This window comes from Triticum aestivum, chromosome 2A (genome assembly GCF_018294505.1).
Source record: "Triticum aestivum cultivar Chinese Spring chromosome 2A, IWGSC CS RefSeq v2.1, whole genome shotgun sequence".
Classification (NCBI taxonomy): Eukaryota; Viridiplantae; Streptophyta; class Magnoliopsida; order Poales; family Poaceae; genus Triticum; species Triticum aestivum.
The window spans coordinates 155,863,235-155,887,300 of NC_057797.1; the positions used below are offsets into that span (position 1 = coordinate 155,863,235).

At 43.1% G+C, this 24,066-nt stretch overlaps 2 protein-coding genes across 5 annotated transcripts; both read left to right on the top strand.

Moving 5' to 3' along the window:
- The first annotated feature begins 6,569 nt into the window (after positions 1 to 6,569).
- On the top strand, positions 6,570 to 10,243 carry LOC123188113 (ruvB-like 2). The gene is made up of 2 exons (XM_044600155.1): positions 6,570 to 7,453; positions 9,449 to 10,243. The coding sequence occupies exons 1-2, from the start codon at positions 6,675 to 6,677 to the stop codon at positions 10,092 to 10,094; spliced, it is 1,425 nt and encodes a 474-aa protein (XP_044456090.1). The 5' UTR covers positions 6,570 to 6,674; the 3' UTR covers positions 10,095 to 10,243.
- Positions 10,244 to 11,081: 838 nt separating this feature from the next.
- LOC123188112 (uncharacterized) lies at positions 11,082 to 22,845 on the top strand. 4 transcript variants are annotated; one of them, XM_044600151.1, is made up of 16 exons: positions 11,090 to 11,414; positions 12,721 to 12,935; positions 13,173 to 13,309; positions 13,397 to 13,507; positions 13,595 to 13,696; positions 14,369 to 14,477; positions 14,548 to 14,748; positions 14,964 to 15,132; positions 15,228 to 15,309; positions 15,394 to 15,487; positions 16,960 to 17,028; positions 18,245 to 18,338; positions 18,857 to 18,972; positions 20,711 to 20,884; positions 21,928 to 22,050; positions 22,419 to 22,845. In XM_044600151.1, the coding sequence occupies exons 1-16, from the start codon at positions 11,384 to 11,386 to the stop codon at positions 22,578 to 22,580; spliced, it is 1,989 nt and encodes a 662-aa protein (XP_044456086.1). In that variant the 5' UTR covers positions 11,090 to 11,383; the 3' UTR covers positions 22,581 to 22,845. The 4 variants fall into 4 exon arrangements, with proteins under 4 accessions (XP_044456088.1, XP_044456086.1, XP_044456089.1 ...); XM_044600152.1 differs by having other exon boundaries at positions 11,106 to 11,414; positions 16,960 to 17,056; positions 18,900 to 18,972; XM_044600153.1 differs by lacking the exons at positions 21,928 to 22,050; positions 22,419 to 22,845 and adding an exon at positions 19,123 to 19,195 and having other exon boundaries at positions 11,082 to 11,414.
- Positions 22,846 to 24,066: the final 1,221 nt, after the last annotated feature.

Below are 24,066 nucleotides of genomic sequence, written 5' to 3' on the forward strand. Positions count from 1 at the left end.
CGGTGCCTCCAACGACGGAAGGTTATGGGCATGCATACCCTGGCCCGGTAAGCAGACATAACCTTGTGTGCCCGTTTGTTTTTATGGTACCTTGTCCCCTTTTGGGACCGTTTTGCCACGACGGTGGCCGTTGGTGTCTTTGGTAGACACGGGGCCACCCAGGACATAGCCCTGAGAGGGAGTTTGTCGAAGTGGCCGGGGGAGTGTCATGACAAAGGGAGGGTTTCGTCGGAATGTCGTGGTCCACCCGAATGGGAGGGCGAGGCCGTGGATTCCGTGGTGTGGGTAAAGTGCGCTACCTCTGCAGAGTGTATTAAATCTATCGATAGCCGCGTCCTTGGTTATGGGCACAACTCGGAAGTAAGTCACACCATGGATCAACTTTTATAATTAATCTTGCGCACTAAATAACTGTTGATGGCACTGATGATTCTGGAGATCATGAGCTGATCGTAAGTGATTGGTTTCAGTTGTGATCCTGGTATGAGCATCGTTTGGTTACGAGGTAACAAGTCTGGTAAGCGAGTCCGTGGGACTCGGTGCACATGTTGGTTTCACCGCATTAGTAGCATTACTTGCACTGCATTAATCTGATTAATGGTCATGGTATTGTTTGTCATTATGCTTATGTTTGTTGTGAGCTTGCAAGCACATTCAATGTACTGACCTGACGTGTCATGCTAGTTTTCAGGCAAGTCGTTTCGCATCGGAGAGCTTCCTGCGTCTAGGCCGTGTCCACGTCGGTGTCCTGTGCTATGGAGTTCCACTTCGTCGTTCTTCCGCTGCCGCGTAGTTCGTGTAACCGAGGCCCCTTTATGTTCACAAAATAATGTACATATTGTTCAACCGCACTGTGTGTGCCGCTTGGCCTCTTACCTCGATGTAATATCAGACCCGTGTAATCCGCTAGCATCAATAAAGCGGTTGTTTCTGTGTCATGTTGCTGTGTGTTGCCAGAAGACTTGGTTTTTGGGCTGGCAATGCAAGATAAACCGATTGCTCTGAGCCGGGGTGCCGGCATCCAACCAAACATGACGTTCAAATCCGAGGTTGTTAATTCTTAATCGGGCCCACTGTATACAACCAAACATCACGTAGTGCCTCAACCCGGCCCAACGTAGGCTGCCGAACGTCAGGTGAAAATTGATTCCCTAGTGCAGCCAACCTATATGCAACCTACAAAGATATGTGTAGAACATGATTTTTGACATGTATTTCCTCAACTAGGCCCAACTCAGTCACAAATGCAAATAGCCTAAAGACGATGCAACCTATTAAATACCTTCATAATGTCATGTCTATTTATAATCAGGAGCACACGGATATTACGACCCCACATGAATGTTTGATAATACTGCTTTCTTCTTGCGGAAAGGATCAGGTCTATTATAAAAGTTTATTGAAAACACAAAGGATCTCAAACATAATAAAAAATACATCTAGATTTCGATACCACCGACTGCCGCCAGAATGAGTCATTGACGCGCCGATGTCGCCGCTTCTTTAACGTAGTCGGCTCAACCTTGTCAATGACAGCCGGGAAGTCTTCATGCACATGCCCCTAAGACCAACGCCGTGGAGCCACAGTCGTTGCCGTTGAACCCTTACATAGATTTGGCGTTTTAGAAGTACAATAACATTTGAGTTAGAAATAAGAAGATAGAGATAGAATTAGTTTAAACATGCAATATCTTGTCTTGCGCTCCAAGTCTCTCTCCCTCACATGTGCTCGTACATATACCCCATGAGGGTCAGATTAATGCAACACAATAACACAATATTCAGCCATCCTACAACTTCCACACAGCGCTAGAGTGGTATGCAAAGGAGAGACGAATATACAGGCTGGCTGATGAAGTCCGGAGAAAAAGTTTTGCCCTAACCGCCTAGGGCTAGAGGAGGAAACGAGAGAAAGTCTAGTGGAACCCTTCAACAATAGATACAATTTCAACAAGGGCTAATTCGCCAGCTAGCCGCGACAACTAGATAGTACTGCACGTGAATCGTGAAGTGAGATGCATGGTAACCACTATGGCCAGCAATATCAGGAAAAAGGTCATCACCGGAACATAAAATCAGAAAACTAAGGACTACCGGGCCAATGACTTTAACTATATGTTTTCACTTCGAACATCATCCTTTTCTTTTGGAAAATTCACTTGCTCGAGAGTTAATTTTTATTCGCATTTTTTAATTTCATGTTTTTTCTTAAAACTTTGCCTCACTTTATTGCTCAGGGATGTTCATATCCATCATTCCAAGATCATTTGACACTCCCAACCAAATGTGGAAGACACCATATAATGTTATTGCATGCTTAGCCATATAATGAGCCTAAAATTTACTACTTCTACCCTCATGAATAAAATTACAAGCTTCATAGTCAATTTTGCTCTGCAAAATCTTTTTGATAATTGCCCCATGTAGACCTCCTCCTGCTATATCTTTCACCACCCCTTGTCAATCTCATGAAGACAATGAAGATTCAAAAATCAAGCGCGAGTGACTGTACCTCTCTGCAAGCAAGGGCCTATAACGTGACGAGATCAACAATATGATTAAAAGTCATAGCCGAAGAGCCTAGGGAACCTCCCAAGTGATCCCGGGACACGACTCCCACCACCCTTTGGGTTCGTTCCGAGCAACAGCTCAATACGCATTTAATTTCACAAAACCCGTAGGAGGTGTCACCCATGACGTCCTATGTTGCACCCTAACTGGGGGTCCATGAGTGGGACTTTTGGTCTGTGATGATTCAAGATCCGTTAGACATATCATAATGAATAAATGTGTCGCAAGAGGAGATTGAAAATCATCTTCATGGATAGCTTTGCTCCCAGCCATCCAAATTATCCATAAAGTCACGGCCATACCAACGAAATGATCATGCGATAGTGAAGCCTGTAGTGAGAACAGACAATTTCTTGCGCTGGCCGTAGTATGCATCATATGTTCAAGAACTTCTTTTGTCAAAGCCCAAACACACGTGGACATTGAGCACTCAATGAAGGAGTGTCTTGTTGAATATATTAGCAATATTTCGATCAATCAAATCCACGAGTAAATTACTAGCATCTCATTGATAGAAATAAACACATGCTGATATTTGGTCACGCAAGCACATACTACGCTAACAGCAGATACATCTACGTATAACGCTAGCATGGCTAAAACAGAAATCGATAGGAGCGGGATAAACGAGTTATACCCTCCAATCGGCCAGACGGCGACCATGGCGGTGGCGGTGGCAGCAGCAGCGTCCTCGGCGGCCTTCTTCTCGGCTTCGAGTTTCTCGGCGGCGGCACGGTCGGTTTCGTTGGTGGTGGACATGGTGACGATGAAGACGACGCGGGCGAACGGCGGCGAGCAGTCGCGTAGGAGACGCCCCCCAAAAACATAATCGTCCCTCTCCCGTATAGAATCCGAAGAGGCGGGGTCTCCGTTCCTGACCGACAAAAGTAAGTGCATAGGTATGGGCTCGGCTCAGGTCATTTCTGCAACCCACGGCGCGAGAACCACTTCTCTTCTCAAACTCCAATAGCATGCGGAAGAGAATCCCTTATAAGGAGACCCAACTCCTTCTTCACTAGCGGTATAGACTAAACTTCGCATCACACCCATTGCCATATATCCCACATGGACCCTTAGAGATTTTTTAAAATTGTTAAATAAGCCTTAGGCCCACCCTCATATTTCAACGTGTGAACAACACTGGGCGAATCCTATTTAGCGCTTCATGCGCACAGCGCGCTGGGCTAACCATTAGGGACATTACGCACTTGTGTATAGTAACTTTATTTGTTCTTTTATCCTTTTTCCAGTTTGCTTTTTTTCTCTTCTGTTTTTTCTTTTCTATTTATTTATTTTCTTAAATGCGTGATTTTAAATCGATGAACATTTTCTTCAAAATAGTCGAGCTTTTCCAAAAATCCATGAACTTTTTTCAAAATTGATGAACATTTTTCAAAATTTGTGTTTTTAAAACAATGAAATTTTCTCAGAACTGATGAACTATTTTCAAAATCGTTGTTTTTTAAAAAAATGATGATTTTTTTTCCAAAATCGATGAAATGATTTTTAAAATTGATGTTTTTTAAATTTGCGAACTTTTCAAAAATGGATGAACTTTTTTTATCTAATTTGTGAATTTCTTTGAATTCGTGATTTGTTTTGAAATCTATGAACTTTCGAATTTCATTCACATTTTTTAAAAAAATCTTTTTTTCTAAAATCTTTGTGCAATTAATTGCGCGGCCGCACTTATTCTTAAAATGTTCATGCGATAATGACTTACAAGCGCCTTGCTGCTCTAGTGGTTAGGCAACCGGCACTGGAGCGGGACGGCGCGATGTCGATTGCTCATGAAAGTAACACTTTTAGGGTGTTTTTTGCTCTATAAGAACATCTCCAGCAGGCGCGCTAAAGTAGCGTCGCGTCGTAAAATTTTCCGTTTTAGCGCGCGCAAGCGGAAATAATTGCTCCAGCGGGCGCACGAAAACAGCGCGTGCGGCATATGTAGTCCAGCGCGTGGGCCGAAATGCAATCGCGGCCGCTTATTTGTTGCGTCCGCTCCCGCGCGCTGGACTCTCGCGCGCTCGCTCACACCTCCCCCCATCCAGCCGCGCCGCCGCCGCCGACCGCGTCAGCCGGCGACCGTTCTGGCGCTTCCCCGGCCTATCTCCGTCCCGCGCGCGCTTTCTCCGGCCCCCCTCTAGTCCCGCCGCCCCGCGCGCGCGCTGGTCCTCCGACGAACAGCGTCCGCGCGCTCGCTGCCGCTCGGCGCCCGCAAGGTGTTCGACAAAACACCTAGAAACAAACACCTCCTATCATGCCATTCGACGTTCCGCAACGCATAATGATCTTCAGAAGGATCTCATTGAGGAGTGGTGGGCATGAAATGGACGACAAAGAGCATCATGATTTGTGTGTTCGTTATTGTATTGTTGAACTATTTGTTGCGTTTAATTGCACTATTTGTTGTATTGAACGATAAACTGTTGGTTTGAGTTGTAATAAACGAAATTGAATTATTTATTTTTGTTTGTTTTGATCTTTTTGCTTCTGTTTTCGAATGCATATGTTGTTTGTACGAGAGTCGCGCGCACTGCATTTTTACGCGCTGCTGGAGTGGCGCACGCGCTACATTTTAGCGCGGCTGCTGGAGCCAGTGCTGCGCGCCGCGGCAAACCAGACGATAAACACGTGCTAAAGTTATTTTTTACGTACGGCGCGTTTGGCGCCTGTTAGAGATGTTCTTAATATTCATTGTGCTGCGTGTCGTGGGCTGGCTCACTAGAGGGCGGCAGTGAGCACCAGCTATCTGAACCGGATGCTTAAAGCACCGTATAGGAGCTCCCACAACACCGTGTTAGACATATTGTGGCGTTTTAGCACATTGTATACCCGCAGGAAGTGTTGTGTTAGATGTCATAAGAAAATTTTAATCTTTTAACGGAACAAATGTATTTTTTTTGAGACATGGAACGGATGTATTCCAGAGTGACAGAGGAAGCTGAGTAATCCCGCATGTTAGCATTGTTTTTGTTTTTCACAAATATTAACGCCCACACGTGTGACATGAAGCAACATAGCTCAAACTCTTTCATTATCATTCATTTTGCCACGTCAAAATAGATGACATCAACGTGGATCTTTTTGATTTTTGGCTTAAAAATATTTTATCTTCTAATTAAAAAAATTCAATTAAAATTTCGTTTTCATCATTAAATTCGTCTTGACGAGATCTTTAAACCAGATTCCATGTTGATATGATGGTTTTTTTTGCTCAAAAGTTGCCATGATATTTACACCGTAGTTGTCATAGTGTTTACACTAAAGTTGCCATATGACAAATTTAGTTTATAGAGCATGGCAATTTTAGTATTTTGACCATGACAATTTCAGTACTTTGACCATGAAAATTATTTTTTGTATGAATCATTACAATTTTAAGTGCATGTATTTTGGCAATTTTAGTTTATGGTTCATGGCAATTTTAGTGTATGAATCATGAAAATTATGAATTTATTTTTAAATGTAGCAGAAAATAGCTGAAACATATCATGTCAACTTCAGCATAAACACCATGATAATTCATGTGCAATAGACATGGCAACTTTTAACCCCCCCAAAAATGTCGTCGAAATATATTGATATGCGATCTAGTTTCGAAGATCTCGTGATGATGGATTTAATGGTGAAAACGGATCTTCAATCGAATTTTTCATTTAAAAGATAAACTATTTTAAAAATTGGAAATCAAAAAAGATTCTCACATGCATGCATGCGGTGATTTAACGCAGTTTATGTGTTATAAGACATGTGAACGGATATCGCTTTCATCACACGTGTGAGCGTTATCAGCGTCCTTGTTTTTTGAGGAGAAGCATTGTTTTTGTAGGGGGTCCTGTTAGCACTTTTGTTTTCTCTGAGAAGGAGGGGGAATGGCATTACATCTGGGCTGAAGATACCGGCCCATTACGATCAAGACGACAAACACACTTCCGCTCTTCTCATTTTTCTCCCCTCCTTTCCTCCTCCCCTCCGCCTCCATATATATCCACCTGACCGGCGACTGCTAAACCCTAGCTCGTTCCCCTTCTAGCCTTAAACCTTCTTCCCCCATCTCACGAAAAAGGGCAACATCTAAGCGGCGGCGGCGGCGGGCGGTGATCATGGCGGAGCTGAAGCGGCTGTCGGAGAGCCGCGACCTAACCCGCATCGAGCGCATAGGCGCGCACTCCCACATCCGGGGGCTGGGGCTGGACTCCTCCATCGAGGCCCGCGATGCCTCGGAGGGGATGGTCGGCCAGCTCCCCGCGCGCCGCGCCGCTGGACTCATCCTCCAGCTCATCCGCCAGGGGAAGATCGCCGGCCGCGCCGTCCTCCTCGCAGGGCAGCCAGGGACCGGCAAGACCGCCCTCGCCATGGGCATCGCCAAGTCGCTCGGCGCCGAGACGCCCTTCGCCTCCGTCGCTGCCTCCGAGCTCTTCTCCCTCGACCTCTCCAAGACCGAGGCGCTCACCCAGGCGTTCCGCCGCGCCATTGGCGTTCGCATCAAGGAGGAGGCGGAGATCATTGAGGGCGAGGTCGTTGAGATCTCAATCGACCGCCCTGTCTCCGCCAGTAGCTCGGGCATACCTTCAGGTGCTACCGCGGCCGGCAAGACTGGAAGGCTCACGCTGAAGACCACGGACATGGAGACGGTGTATGAGCTGGGTGGGAAGATGATTGAGGCCCTGGGGAAGGAGAAGGTACAGAGCGGGGATGTGATTGCGCTGGACAAGGCCTCCGGGAAGGTTACCAAGCTTGGCCGCTCCATTGGGAGGTCACGGGATTATGATGCTGTTGGTGCGCACACCAAGTTTGTCAAGTGCCCTGAAGGAGAGCTCCAGAAGCGCAAGGAGGTTATGCACTGCGTTACCTTACATGAGATTGATGTCATCAATAGCAGGTAACTTCACACCTCCTTCGCAGAAATTTGTCCTAGTTAGAGAATTGGACATACAACAATGAAGCCACTTTTCTTGCCTCTAGAAACTAGACAGTAATTTGCATTGAACCTTCACGATGTAGTAGATAGAAACCTTGAAGGGCGCATGGTTTTGCTCATTACTGCCACAAGAGGACACTTGCTAGTTACATGTCTCCCAAAATGATTATATATAAATTTAGGTGTAAAAATTTATATTCTACTCCCTCCGTTCCATAATTCTTGTTGTGAACTAAAACCTATTAATAAGTAGGATAACTGTTGGTGACTTTGAGCTACCCAGGCTATGCTTAGTGTGTGTGTTTGTCACCACTGTGATAGACTATCCATCGTCCCACAAACTACTTTTGTATTATTATAAAAAAATCTGCAGAAAGGAGTATTTTTACTGTTTGCAGGAACTTATTCGCTTAGCGAAGGATACTGTAACCCTATGTTAATGATTCACTTATACTAAACTTGCACATCCTGAACTGTAAAGCATCTGCTTTAGTATGCCAATCTATTGTTGTTTTAGACCTTACCTATACTGATTCATGCATAATTATCTGTTAGTGAATAAGATCATCTAGCTGCTGGTTACTCGAGCTAGTCTTGCTCTGAGCTTTAATTTGGAACAAATTCGAGCAGAGACTTCTGATTAATGTATTTTAAGTCGTAGGCATATTTCCATGGAATGCATGACATAACCAAATTGGATGTAGAAATTATAATCAGTTTTCATGTCTTCATGTACAACAGTGTTGTAGTATAAACCACATTTTCATGTTCGTCACACCATTTTGGTTGAATGTTAAAAAAACTTGCTGACCAGCTAATTGTTAATATTAACCTACAAGGCCACAGTTCAGGTGTGCTATTGGTTTTAGCAAATCATTCCTCTGAGATTAGATTATAGGCAATTAAGATCCTGCAATCAATATCCACCCCCTGCGAAACACCAATCCTGTTAACAACTGTTGAATTTAATAGAGTTATGCGGGTAATTTGAAGGTGCAATTGAGAGTGCGTACTATAGTTTTATCATGCCATAAGATTAGCTGATACTCCCTCCGTAAACTAATCGCTCTTATATTAGTTTACAGAGGGAGTACCTTTGAAAAGGTGGTTTCATCTGGTCCTCGCTGCACAAACTGGGTTCTGGTATGCTTTTTGGTTCATAGAGAAATACAGAGTGCTATTTTATCCAGCAGGATCCTTCCACTCTTATACAAAAGAAATGATCTGTGATATCTTGCAGCTTCCAGTTTGTTACAGGGATGCTCATGTAAAGAAACATGGTTCTATGAACACAAGTCAATATAGTATTTGTACAAGTTAGATGATACATGTATAAGGAAATAGAAGCTGTTCTCAGAGATGGGCTAAACATATTTTGCATCCATACATTCTGCAGATATCTGCAGCCGTTGATATCTGTAACTGATATTGATGCTGTTATTAGCTGAAGGTCTTCTCCGTGAAACTATTGACGTTGTTCTATGCTTCTCTTAGATGATACTAATTCTTTGGATAGTTTTGAACTTTTTCAAACTTTTCTTTTACAATCTTCTTTATACGAGCAAAGTTCCCCCCCCCCCCCCCCCCATCCTTTATCACATCAGATGATACAAGCGGGTATCTTGTTTCATATGCGTATTCGACTGTAGTTTACTGTGGCATTTTTGCTATCTTTTTATTCCTGAAGGTCTTTGATGCCAAACTATTGACATTATTCTATACTTCTCTTAGATGACAGTGCTGCTTTAAATAGTTTTGAACAATTTCAAACTTTTCTGTTACAATCTTCCTTATACCAGCAAAGTTTTCTTTTTCCCCATCGCATCCTTGATCACATCGCATGATACAAAAGAGTATTTTGTTTCATATGCATATTCGAGACAACGAGTGTAGTTTACTTTGGGAATTTAAATGCCCCAACCAACTCATTTTTGTTATCTTTTTATTCCTGTTCAGGACACAAGGCTTCCTTGCACTTTTCACTGGTGACACTGGTGAGATTCGTGCAGAGGTTAGGGAGCAGATCGACACAAAAGTTGCCGAATGGAGAGAGGAAGGGAAGGCTGAGATCGTCCCTGGCGTTCTGTTTATCGATGAAGTCCACATGCTGGACATTGAATGCTTCTCCTTCCTCAACCGTGCTCTGGAGAATGACATGGCTCCGATCCTTGTTATTGCGACGAATCGAGGTATTACAACAATACGCGGGACCAACTACCGGTCACCACATGGTATACCGTCGGATTTTCTCGACCGCCTCTTGATCATCACAACACAACCATACACGGTGGAGGAGATCAGGAAGATCTTAGACATCAGGTGCGAGGAAGAAGACGTTGAAATGTCTGCTGAGGGCAAGGATCTGCTCACAAAGATTGGCACCGAGACCTCCCTCAGGTACGCAATCCAGCTGATCACTTCTGCCGGCCTGGCTTGCCAGAAGCGCAAGGGCAAGGTGGTGGAGATGGAGGACATAAGCCGGGTGTACCACCTGTTTCTGGACGTGAAGAGATCGACGCAGTTCTTGATCGACAGCCAGAGCGACTACATGTTCAGTGAAGTGCAAGGGGATTCAGATGGGGATGACGCCATGCAGTCCTAGACGGAGAATTTTGCAATGTAACTGGGGTTGGTTTGTATGGCTCGTGTATCTTGGAATCTTGTTGCTCGTTTAGATTAGTCTTAAGCGTGAGATGTTGTTACCTGACAAGCACACTTGATGGGTGCAGTGAGCTATGTTAACGGTTGTAACTGGTGACTTCACAATTCGTTTATTTCTTTTCCTTTTTTTATGTGTGTGTCATCAGTTTATATGTTGTTTCTGTCTTTTTTTTTTTTGCGGTAGTAGAGCAACTCTAGCAGATGCTGCAAAACCTTGTCGGCCGGCATAATTCTGGTAGTTTTAGTGTTTTTGTGGTTTTATATCTAGCCTGGCCTATAAAAAATATACAAGTGGCCCACATATTGGCCCCTGCTCTATATCTACGGGTCCCCCCCCCCCCCCCCCCCCCCCCCCCCCCCCCTGCCGCAATCTGCCCGTGGGCGTGGGAGCCGCGACAGATCCCTAGGTTAAAATTAGTTTGAACTATGGGTTTATGCCATAGAATGCATGATGAACTCCGATGGTGGTGCTCTAAACTTTGTAGTGCGAAAATCATTTTAAATCTGCAGTACCGTTTTTAGCATATCTGTTCTGCCGTGCCGTGCGTGATATCGCAGATTCGTTTTAGAGCATTACCGCAGACGAAATTTACGGTACGCATCTTGCTCTTAGGGATTAAGCTGCAGCTAGAACGGCCGTGCAGAAATCAGCATGTGTCCTTGGAAGGTGTAAAAAGTGTCTCAAACCGCAGTAGGGTGCCCTTGACATGCTGCTGGCCGCGAACGGTCTGATCTGAATCATGGAAGCAAAGTGCAGTAGCTGAGAAATAGGATTTGATCACATCTGCCCAAGATGAAACGAAACCTTTCTGCTGCGGACTGACGATTCTGAAGCGGGGACAATACTCAATTGGGCGCGTCTTCTAGAGGCGGACACACACGCACGGCACCACGCCACCGCATAGCGCAAGGCGGATTTCGCAAGCCGCGCGGCGCGGCGCGCGCGGTCGCCGGGACCGGGGCGATCGATCGATCATTGAGAGGCCGCCACGGCCGGCCCGGGCCGCGCCCCTCACCCGCGCTCGGGGCGACGTGGTTCCGTGGGGCCCTCGTCCTTCTCGGGAGCCGGGACGTTGGACAGCACGATCAAAGGAAACCGTCCTCTTCCGCTTCCCCCCGTTCCCCACTTCCTTCCCCTCACCCCCCTCCCCCACTATCCAACAGAGCAGCCCACGCTCTGCCCCCCTCCTCGACCGACCGACCGACCGATCGCTCCCCGCCGCCGGCGCCATGGAATCCAGCGACCCCAGCTCCGCCGCAGGTACGCGCCGCCCCCTTCTCCGCGGCCTCATCGTGCTGGATTGCTGCCCGGGACAGCTCGATCGCCCGTCCGCCCCGGACCCGGAGCCCCCCGCGCCCATTTCCTTCTCCGTTTGCTTCAGCTGCTTCGCGCGTGGAGCTGCCGTAGGATTAGCGAGCGCTGGTGTTGCTCGGTCCGCATGGTGCTCGGGGGTCCGCGGCGGTGGCGACCCTGAAATCCACCGCGCACGAGCTGAGGCTGCGTTGTGCCGCGCAATGCGTGGAGCTTGCTCGCTGTTACTCTCAGCATCCGCCTGTGCAAGGGACGGTTATCGAATAGGTTACTGAATTGTGAACGGGGCATGCTAACTCTATCTCAGCATCACGATGGCAAGTTTGCTTCTGACCTGATCACTGAGCACAACTTGGGCGGAAATGTTGCAGCTAGTTCCGATCTCATCAAAATTCAGATGGGGTTGGTCATTCCTCTGACCCCGTTCTGTTCTCAGTTCTGAGCTTAAGAGTGTACACCTGTTCAGTTTGGTGATCACGGATCACCTGCAAACTAAATCCAGACACGCATCTAGTTGATCACACACAATATCCAGCAAGCAGATATAATTGCAAAATAAGAAATGAATCATGCAAGGCATCATCCCACCTAGTGAATGCATAAAAAGCCTACCTGTTTTTTCCCTTTCTCCCAGCTTACTGAATTCTTAGGCACCCACTCCATGCGAGCTTACGGATGCTCACCTATATCTGATATCCTGGTTACCTGCGTACTACTGAATTTGGACTTGTCGTAGAACTGCGATTAATCTATGCATCCATATTTATCAGGCACTTTGGGTTTAGGTTCAGATAATCTTAGGAGATGGTATCCGATGATTCACATAACTGGCGGTTTGCCTTTATTCCCAGCACTTATATGGCAACGTAAGATTTGCCTAATATCCTACTTGTAAGTTGTAACCCAGGAAATATGATTTAGTTGAGCAAGGCATGTGCACTGTGATGAAGATATTGAAATTGCATCAGGGAAAGGGCACAGTATTTTAAAGTTTACATAGTTTAGCACACTCAATGTTTTCTCGGTCTGTTTGTTGTCAAATACAGGTATTCGAGCCTCGTATAACAAGTGTTTGCATAAGTTCAGTGCATAGTATGTCACAACTGGAACTGACTTTTACATATAAGAACTGGTGATTGATAACTATTTTTTTGTGTATATTGAGATTTTTTACTTTTATCAGCAATGAAGGAAACTTTGGAGCTTAAATTCTGGTTATGTAGCCTGATCACAGATATTTTTGTTCTTATCACAGTAAGTAAGACACAAGAAATATCTGTACCACCTGTGGAGGGTGTAGCTGGAGGAGGCACTAGTTATGGCTGGGTGGATGGAGGCTTGCAGGGGTCGCATCTAGGTTCTAGTGTGATTGACCCTACTAAGGTGCACTCGGCAGATCTTTTGCATGTTTGGTCTATGCCCAGCACAGCAAATGTTAGCCAACAAGAAGCACCTCGACCTCTAGAACATGTAAGTTGTACTTAATTTTAATAGCACTGCTAGAAGAACATATAATCTATTGCTTCACTGCACTATGCAGAATGCTCTAGAGTCGTGCCATATTTTTGTTCCTTCTGATCATTTTTCTTTTTTTGACTGTAACTTGGGACATGCTGTTGTTCACCAATCCGACTGCTTTATGATCTGGTACTGCTCTGTTACTATTAGATTCCTCATTTTATCATCTTCCTTCCAAAATCCCTTCAGGTTAACCTTTTGGCAGCAAGAAATGAAAGGGAAAGTTTACAAATCGCGTTACGTCCAAAAGTTTCATGGGCCAGTTCAGGTATTGCAGGGCCTGTGCAGATTCAGTGCACTGATCTATGCTCATCCTCTGGAGGAAGGTTTGTTTGTTTAAATTTTGAATTCATTCAGTGGCTAACCAAGATGTGCACATTCTACTTTGGATGATTATAACAATGCTGTATCAGGTTAGTGGTTGGTCAATCTATAACGTTGCGACGTGTGGTGCCTATATTAGGTGTACCAGATGCCCTTGTGCCTATTGATCCTTCCAGTCCACAAATAAACCTACTTCCTGGGTACTGCTTCTGTGCTTTAGCTAGCCACATGATTGAAACATTTGTCTTCATTCTTTTTAATAATTGCTAGTTGCTTTTGTTGTACAGGGAGACAACTGCAGTATGGGTCTCACTAAATGTTCCTTGTGGGCAAGAGCCTGGTCTATATGAAGGAGAAATATGTATTACTGCTATGAGGACAGACTCAGAGTAAGCTTAAATTGGCTACTTATTTGGTCATGTACTTATGTCACAAATGGTAGTATAATCTGCTCGAATTGCTTGGATAAAAACACGAGGACAAATTCTAACCACTTACGCAAGTGACCAAATGGCATACTGGAACGAGATATCAATATGAGAAGACATATGAAGTATTGGAAATAATTTATTTTACTGTACGGTCATATTCTCTTGGTATATATTGTCGGTGGAAAATCCAGCCATTAGAGTTTGATATGAGTTTCTATAGTTGCGTCTTGTAAAAACCAAAACAGTGTTTTCTGTTTGTTCCAAGTTTTTGAACTTTCCATGGACTTGCATTATCATGATCCCATATGAAGTGCTAATTTGAAACCTAGTGTGAGTTCACGAGTCTGATTTTCTTATATGCTTCCAATAATGTTAGTACATTGGATGGGGTTCAGTTTATGAAACAAGCAAACATCTTTACAAATAGTTCTTATTCATCCTGGAGCTAGAATTCTGAGCTTAGGTCTGAGATGCGGGTATTGGATGTGTGCCAATCTGATGCTTGCAGGTGGTAACGTGTGTCCAGATGATATTTAGCCTGGAATTGTAGCCACATATGCACCTATGTCTGTTAGTTATTCGTCATTTGAGTTATTAACTGTTATTTTTATGCTATGTATTTGGTGGCAGTTCCAAGGCAGACTCGTTACCAAAATCTGAGAGATACCAGCTGTATAAAGAATTAAAGACTTGTCTTGGTATCACTGAATCCAGAGACCACTCACCGTCAGAGGAAATGGTATTTTATCTGTCAATAACACTTCACATACCAGCACATAATTCCTTTCCTTACAGTGTATAACATGCAGATACTAAGATTATCATCAACTTCAACCACACTGAGGAGGATGCTAGTACTTCCAGCATTCCAGGACTGCCATGAGAATAATGGATTAGGGGACATGATGGATGAAGATGTTATGAACAATGTTGCTGTTCGTGTCAAGTTAAGCTTGACTGTGTGGGATTTCACTCTCCCACTGACACCTTCCTTACCTGCTGTTTTTGGTGTATCCTGGCAATATTCTCCTTTAGTATGTAGTAATGTTCTGACATATTATGATATGAGGAATTCCATATGCCTTCTTTGTGGTGCAAGACACATTCAATTTGCAAACCTGCAGTTGAGAATTTATATTTGAGTTGTCTATGTAGGTATTGCAGCTATCATCATTTTGCATTTGAATTGTATTTGTATGCATTCGTTGTCCTTTAACTATATTAGATATCTGAAACTGTCATTGAAGACCGGTTTTGTTTGGAGCATGGCACCAAAGGGTGGTATGATGCACTGGATCATCACTTCAGGTGGCTCCTCCAGTACAGAATCAGTCCATTTTTCTGCAGATGGGGCGATAGCATGCGTATTCTTGCGTACACATGCCCCTGGCCTGGTAATGCATCTATTTCTATAGAAAAAAAAGAGTATGCTGCATTATGTAAATTTATTCTCAGATGTGATTTTCCTACTTTGTCTTTGTTCTTTTAGCTGATCATCCAAAGGCTAATGAATATTACTCTGATCCAAGACTCGCAGCATATGCTGTACCGTACGCGCCTATTCTGTCATGGTAATGCTAGAATTTCTACTAAATTTCATATCAGCTTGTTTACTTCTCTTCTATTAATTTCGTTCCTTTGTTGATGCACAACAGTACCGATGCAGCAAAAAATTCTCTGCGAAGAGAGGTTGAAATCTTGAAAACAGAGGCTCATTGGTCGAAAGCTTACTTCTACTTGTGGGATGAGGTGCATGATTTTACTTCTATGCTATATCGAGTCCGTAAAGAGAGATCTGAAGGAGGAGTGTCACCAAAGAACTAGCCATGGACAGGGGTGCGTGGAAGCTTGCTATCCATGTGCCAGAACCATGAGTTGGTCGCGAAATCTTATGGGTTTCACGTCTAGCCTACCCCAACTTGTTTGGGACTAAAGGCTTTGTTGTTGTTGTTGTTGTTGCTATATCGGGTGACATGGTTCTACAACACAAAGTTCAAGCGTTGCTATGCTTATATTGCGTAGTGTGATGTCACATAGTTTTCAAATGCCATTAGGTCCTGCCTAGTTCTATGCAGTTGGGACGATAATATAGTTATGAGTTATGACTAACAGCAATTAATGAACCACGCCAGGCTTAAGCGTCGTAAATAGAAAGATGCAACTCATGAATCCCTAGGCGAACTTCCCAAATTGCCCTATCAAACCTGTGAATTCCTTGTATTTGTTACCCATGTTAACATGCTTGAGATGTTACCGAGGGTATTTTCGTCCCTCATTGTTTGCATTAGTTGTCAGTATTGTGAAACACAGGGTAGTTAATAGTCAATGCTACCTAAGCATTTTTGTTTAATTTGGATGACTGCAACTGCTTTTGTTATATAATGATGATGCCAATGCAACATGTCAAAGAACACTAGTGCTCAGTACACACTGCTATATGTCTACATGTAATTGCTGACTAGGACCTGCCGCTGACTGTTGAGCTAACCCTTCCTTAATTGGTTCGAAGGGTAGATCCCAACTTCATTTAGCCAACTAAGTCGCTTCTATGCTCCTAGGATATCCTGATTCTTGAGAAAACTGTATATTGGCAGTTTGTTCTATGTGAGTTGTGAGTGTAGCTTCGACCTTCTATGTGCTAGCAGCTGATGGTTGCACCTCAGCATCTTGCACCTTGGCAATATTCTGGTGCAAACCATGAGGCAATACATACAGCTACGCTACTCAAACCTTTTTGGTTTGAGCACCAAATCAACATAAAAACAGAATCAGGAAATAAAGTTTTGAAGGTAGATTCCAACTTAGCATAGCTTCATTCATTGCGTTCATTCTTTTTGCATGAAAAACTGCAATCCCTGACAATCTAGGAGTTGAAATAAAGTAGAAAGAACAAGACAAATGTTTATTTCTAGCAAACTTCTACATTTATTTCCTCTAACTCGCTTGAGTTTAACATTAAAATTGTGAAGGGTCATGCAATAATTCATGAAGCATCTCGTTCTTCTGGGTCCATTTTAATCTGGTGCTGAAACTAAAATGGTTTGCACTATTGCACCTATACACTCAGGTGCTATGCATGTGCTTAAGTGCTTAAGTGCCAAACCAGTTGAACTCTATGCTGATGCGTCAAACCACATCAACTCATGTATATGGCCCACCTGTTCTTTTCATCGAAAAGAGATACATATCATCATCTTACAATTTGTTCTTGTTTTTTTCAGCCATTGAATATGGAGCAGTACGAAGTGATTCGCAACATCTCTAACGAGTTAAGGACATACACACCCGATGTGCGTATTTTAACAACTTATTATGCTGGTCAGTATACTTCCATACTTGGACTCATATACGACAAAACGTAAAGCTCTTCTTGTGATGTACACTTGTTTAAAAAACACTACTAATTTGGATCCGAAATGAATATGTATGTATTTGTGTTGATACTATTAAGAGATCATTGTACTGAGGTAGATATATAGTCTAAGTTACTTAATCAGCTTAGCAAACATGCTAGAAAACAATTCGGTAATAAAGTACTGCTGTATATTGTTTAGTGTTCAATATGATGGGGGAATGTAGAGAAACAAACTGAAGCAAAGAAGGGAGGTGAAACTGGAAGTTTGTGGCAAAATGAATCAAACATGGGGTTGAATAATTACAATTCTCTTGGGTGCCATCTTGAACTTTGAGATGTTCCAAGTTCAAACTAGTTTAATCACTGTTGAGATTTGATGTACCATAGAATTATTTATTTATTTTGTTTATTGCTAAGCTACTGTGCTTGCTTTGTATATGTTTTCTTAAATGAACATCTGATTACTTGCTTGCGACTCATGAGGTAAAATATTTCTGTTACCCAGCCTGGTATTAGGTTTTATCATTTATGCCACTGGTTGTTTTTCACTACTCAGTTTTGCCATTAGAAATTTCAACTGCTCAAAAATGTCATCATTCCATGAGATGTTTTCTCAAAAATGCCATCGTTTCATTAGATGTTTGCTCAGAAATGCCATTAGACATCGTTATTCTCAGGTCAAACTCGTTGACCATGTTATATTACAAAAATACCCCTATAACCACATGTCAGCTCTATCTCACAATGATAAGTGTGGACCCCACTTGTTAGGAGTAAGCAAGCGAATAATTTTAGAGAAAATAAGAATGCTGTTGGGATCAAGTGGGACCCACACTTTATTGTAGTGAGATAGAGGGAGAGCTGACATGTTGGTCTATAGGTATTTTGGTCATTATGACATGGCAAACGAGATTTGAGCTGACAATCATGGTGTCAAGTGGCATTTTTGAGCATGCGCCTAATGACGCGATGGCATTTTTGAGCAGTTGAAATTTCTGGTGGCAAAACTGAGTAGTGAAACACAACCAGTGTCATAAATGATAAAACCCTGGTAGATAATGACTATATGGAAGTTGGTACTTGGGAAGCCTTAAGTTTCTTTAGCATATACTCTACGTCATTTCTTCTTACAATTTGAATGGCTAATGTAGGTCCAAGTGGTTCTGAACTGGCTCCTTCTACGTTTGAGGCTTTTGCGAAAGTTCCAAATGTTCTACGTCCGCATACACAAATCTTTTGCACTAGGTATGCATTGTTGGGCACTTGTGTGTTCATTCTGGATTGCTAGTCTGCAAAAACTGGAGCATCTGATGTCATACTGGTTTGGCATGACATGGACTTGCTTTTCCAGCTATATATATGACAATATTTGACAATAATCGATTCACGATGTTTGGTTAAACACAAAATGTGTAAGGTTCAGAACATTAAAGTGTTATTTGGTTATCTATATCTTGAATTGTCTTTTCATACCAATCCCGAGCCTATGCTATTTGTGGAGTGCACAGGGTTTAGAAAGTTAGTGGTAGTTATGTTAACAAAAGTGGACCAAACAATATGAAGTTATCAATGCCCTGTTTGAGATAAATTTTGTACTGACATGGGATTGACAATTTGATGAAACTGAGAGCGCTTGTACATGTTGAGGATGTGTGAGATATGTGATAGTTACTCCAGTATAAGTATTGGTGGCTTGGTGCGAACTAACGGAAGTGTCATGCATTGTTCAATTTTGGACTTGCTAACAAAATGCATACCTACAGGACTGAAGAACCATTTCCATCACTTATTTTTTTTCTTATACAGCGAATGGGTTCTTGGCACAAGAGAGGACTTAGTGAAGGATATTATTGCTGAACTACGACCTGACCTTGGTGAAGTAATTACAGTTTCTGTGTTTCTATTTCGTTTCATTTGTGCCATTTTCCTTTTACAGTTTCTTTACAAGTTTACAGCCAGGAGGATGATCCTTACGTTATCTTAAAAAGACATTATTTTTAATGCTTTGATATTCTACTTCAAATTCTAGGAAGCGTGTTCCATGCTTAAGGGTCTCATGAAGTTACAGCATTGTCTTCTGACAACATTGTTCTGATCTATTGGTATATTTCATCAGAAGTATAATTAAAGTTGTTGGGTGACAGTATGTCAGCTTGCGTGGGTTTATGCCATATTTTCATAAAGTATAAAAAAATGTTTATGAGTCATATAAACTTTATGAAAATATGGCGTGTACATTCCTTAACATTTTCTTTTACGAGTAGTGTTTCTATGGACAATGTGAGCCCAGTAACTGCATTTGCATACATTCCTGTGTACCATCCTTCTGCTATTCTTAGTTCTCGTTCATTAATTTGTCTGATGCTATAGACTCAATGTATTTTTTTCGATAAAGGGTGTTTTATTGACTCATAATGAAGCATCAAGCGGATACAAACACAATGAGCAACACCCGGCCTCTGCATAGCTAGGATGCACACAACCACCACCAACACACACAAAAAAAAACTCACGCCGGCAGAAAGCAAAGTCCTACATGACTGAAGCTCTGCCTTGGCGGAGGAAGAAAAAGAAAAGAAAAAACGATCAAACAGCGATTTGACTATTTACAACAAGACCATTGACACTGACTATCTCTTGACAACACAAGGACAATGAGAAAGGTTCTTCAAAAGTGATGCCTTCAAGAAGGGAACGACGCACAAGTGCCGCCATCGCCGGATCCAACCCTCGAAGCCAAATCATGGGTTTTCACCCTGAAGTTCACGTCCGAGCAAACTCCAAGCAATTCCATCAACATGGTAACGGCGTAAAAACACTGCCATTGCCAGGTATAACCAAGTAGGGTCAGACCTAAGGTTTTCACCCCGGAGCTCGAGACCGGCTGCCCGAGAAGCACCACCATGTCAAAGTCATCTTATGTTGTCTCCTCCACTTGCCTCGATCCCAACAGCAGCAACACTAGCCCACCGTCGCACACACGACAAAATCAGATGATGGAGGATTTTCAGTAGCACTGCCAAAATCTCAATTTCGGGACGCTTCGGTGGGGCCGCACCATCCTCACAAGTGGCAGCACTGGTGGTGCTCTGAGGCCAAAAATTGAAATAGCTCAACTAATGTTGGGTTCTTTTGTCAAATCCCTCTCTTCTCAATGATGCAGTGAAGAATTTCTTGTGTGTTTCCAGTGCAGTCAGAGGTTCAGACCTTTCTATACAAGTTTAATGATATGGTTGAGTACTATTGGCATCTGTATTTTAGGCTGTTTGATCACCAATCGGCATGAAGCCTACTGTTTTAATTACGAACCACCTCAAGTTTCATAGTCAACTACTCCCTCCGTCCGGAAATACTTGTCTTAGAAATGGTTGAAAATGGATGTATCTATAAGTAAAATAAGTCTAGATACAACCATTTCTAAGACAAGTATTTCCGGACGGAGGGAGTACCTTAAAAAAATGTCTTGGTCAATGGCATTTTCTATGGCTCTCTCATATAGACTTATAGAGTGGTTTTATTATTTATGATTTTTTCTCTCAGATATGCAAGTATATGAATCTCTCTGGTTTTTAAGTTCGTGACCTTTATCTTGATGAAACCATCTTAATCGTATCTAGGAGTGGTGGACATATGTTTGTATGGGGCCTTCTGATCCTCAACCAAATTGGCACCTTGGGATGCGCGGAACTCAGCATCGGGCAGTGATGTGGAGAGCATGGAAGGAGGGTGGCACAGGATTTCTTTACTGGGGTACCAACTGCTACGAGAAGGCTATGATTCCAAGTGCCGAGGTATGCTATACATTGGAAAACCTCTTGATACAGTGAGGTGACATTAACCTATGAAGGGTGTGATCATTTTTTGCCTGCTAGTTTTGTTCGCGGTGACATGTGGGGTGTAAGTTTGAAAAATCCCCTGGTTCAAGTACCAAACCCTTGTTCAAGCACCAATTGACAAAAATTCCAAGTACTTTTTGGAGGTTGTTCCTAACCCATCAAATATCTCTTCAAAAGTTCCATTAGATTCATTTTGTGTTGGGAGAAATGAAAAGGAGATATGCCTGGCATGTTATAGGTTAAAAAAAATGTTTGTGTTGCATTGTAAGCAAGAAAACATGATTTAGGATGCTTGTTTGCTCATGGAAGTTTCAAGTTCACATTCATTTTTTGTTGGTAGACATGGAGGTAGTTGACTTGCATGAAATATGATTGTGATTAGTTGCATATATCTTCAGCACTGTCCCATTTTATGTTCCCATCTATGAACTTCATTCGGAATAATTAAAATTTATTGTATTTGGTGCTCGTATTTTAAAATTTTACGGTATTTTCAAGAAATATTACCTGTACATGGGTTTGAATGTTGAACTTATATGCATACAGCATATTTGCTATTGAGTAACAAGTACTCCCTCTGTAATGAAATATAAGAGTGTTTAGATCATTAAAGTAGTAATCTAAACACTCTTATATTTCTTTACGGAGGGAGTATAAATGTGTAAGAAAGTGATAAGATAGTTTTCTTACTAAATTAAGACTAGAAGTCTAATAGAGATGTATCTAGTAACTCTTATTTTAGTGTATCTGTGGATGATATTCTTGGTTTGAGATTGTCTTATGTTATACTCCCTTCATTTAATCTTAAGCTGAACTTTCAGCATCTGTATTGTTACATGATTTAGTGCTTTAAATATACCATTTCCTGTTAATTCAGGTATCTGGCATCGTTATTCCGACTTCAATGTTTATTTTGCATTTCAAATGTAGACTGTTTTTGTTTACTTGGTATATTATGTTTAATCTTATTCTCAAACTTGTGTCATGTGTGGCTGCAGATCTGTTTCCGACGCGGCCTTCCTCCAGGCGACGGGGTTCTGTTTTACCCTGGCGAGGTGTTTTCTTCGTCAAAGGAACCAGTTGCGTCCCTCAGGATTGAACGCATTCTCAGTGGCATGCAGGTGATACTTTCTGTTTTTGTTTTTTGAAAATGCTACTCCCGCCATTCACTATTATAAGATTTTTTTAACTTTTTTCTGATTCGGATGTATATAGACGCATTTTAGTGTGTTTGTTCACTCGTTTCAGTCGGTAGGTAGTCCATATTGAAATATCCAAAACATCTTATATTTGGAACGGAGTAGTTCATTTTTGTCCTATTTCACCAGTTCACCTTGCCTTTTGTTTTTCAAGGGCACAACTTTTGGCTAGATTGGTTACATAACCAAATGAATTCTTCCAGCCTTTCACCGATTTCTAGTAGATAACTATGAGCTGTCTGAAACTTACAGCAGCTAACACTTGTTTCTTGATGATTTTTGTAACGTAGGACATTGAATACTTGAACCTTTACTCCTCAAAGCACGGCAGGGAGGAGGCCTTGGCCCTCCTGGAGAAGACTGGCGCGTATCTTGGCCCGGATCGCTATGCACATGATCATGGGCCAGTTGATGTGATGCGCGGTGAGGTATACCGCACCTGCAGATCTTAGGGCAGCCATGCATACCTGTCGTTCTTTATTTCTTCCCTTGCAGCATATCTGTTGTTGTATGTGGCTTATTACACTGTATTAGCCAGCTGAAACTCGCTAAATATTTTTGAGCAAACTCGTCAAAGCTAGAAGTAGTTGTAGATACATGTACTAAATCAGCGACAATTTAGTATGGACGGGAGGGAGTAGTAGAGTATGGTCGTTTGGCCATCTGGGCCTTGTACATATACGGACGCTCTTTTCGAATCGTGTCTGTTTTTATGTTTGTGCTGCGTCTGCCATGATGAATCGTTTGTTGTCGAGGGTTGCATTTCAAGAGTGCCTGGAGAGTGGGGTTGGAGACAGAAACCATACCTGGAAAGTATTTTTCGCCAAAAAGCCCCAGGACACTTGAAGGGCCTAGTCAAATAAGGAATTGACTGGCCGACAACGCCAGGCTGCCTCCTTCACCACTGGTACGGACCCATATGTCTCGACGAATCCCCTTGTAAAGAAAATCTATCCCCAACGAATATCTCATCTGTCAGCTTTTGGCTACACTCGGCGACGCATCGAAAACCATTCAAAATGTTCTGGCAAAGGGTCGCGGACAGATGGGACCCAGCCCCACCAATACACCCAATCGTCCGAGCTGTTTTCTTATCCGGGCCCTTCACTCGGTCCGGCCTCTTCCTGCCCGGCCCTGCCCCGTACCCTACCCTACCCTCCCTCCTCCATGTCGTACGGCCACGCAACAGCATCACGGGCCACACATACAGGCGCCCCTCTCGAACCCGAAGTGCATTTTATTATTTGCCAAAAAATCCGCGGCATCGATTCCCGTCTCATTTCAACAAGTGACACAATGCCACAATGGTGCCCTGTCCCTCTCCAGTCTGGTACTACCTCCATCACCTTGGCCCCCGGCGGCCAGAGCCATTCCAGGATCTAGCGAATATGTATACGTTATTTGTGTTATCCTTTATTGTTGCAGATTACCTTGTTGGGGAGGCTGGGGGGTCCGCACAAGTGGACGGTCATTATCGCAGATCCATGATCATTCGAAAGATCTCCGACATCTCCATTGTCAATTAGCTCTTGCCTTGATCCACACCGGCCGCACAAAGTTTTATTTAATTCATTAATTAAAATGAGTCTGAAGAAAAGCTTCTTCTCACTGCACTCACCGGTGCAAAGCTTTTGTGCTTGCCACTTGGCTGATCTACCCGTTGTTATCGGTCTACTTAGGTTAGATTACGTGATGTCTTTCCTACTTTTGAATCGTAACCTCTTCCTGCCTTATTGCATTATACTGTAGCCGCAAAAAAAAGGAGCATTAGACTGTAGCCGCGAGATTCTTCCACTGGAGACACCCGTGGTGCTGTTGCCATTGACCAGATGCATCAGCATCGGCACACCAGACAGCCGGTGCTGTTGGTTCAAGGTATCTAGGCTAAATGAACACCGTCCATTAGCAGCAGCCTAAGTACGAGTAGCAGTTTACCCA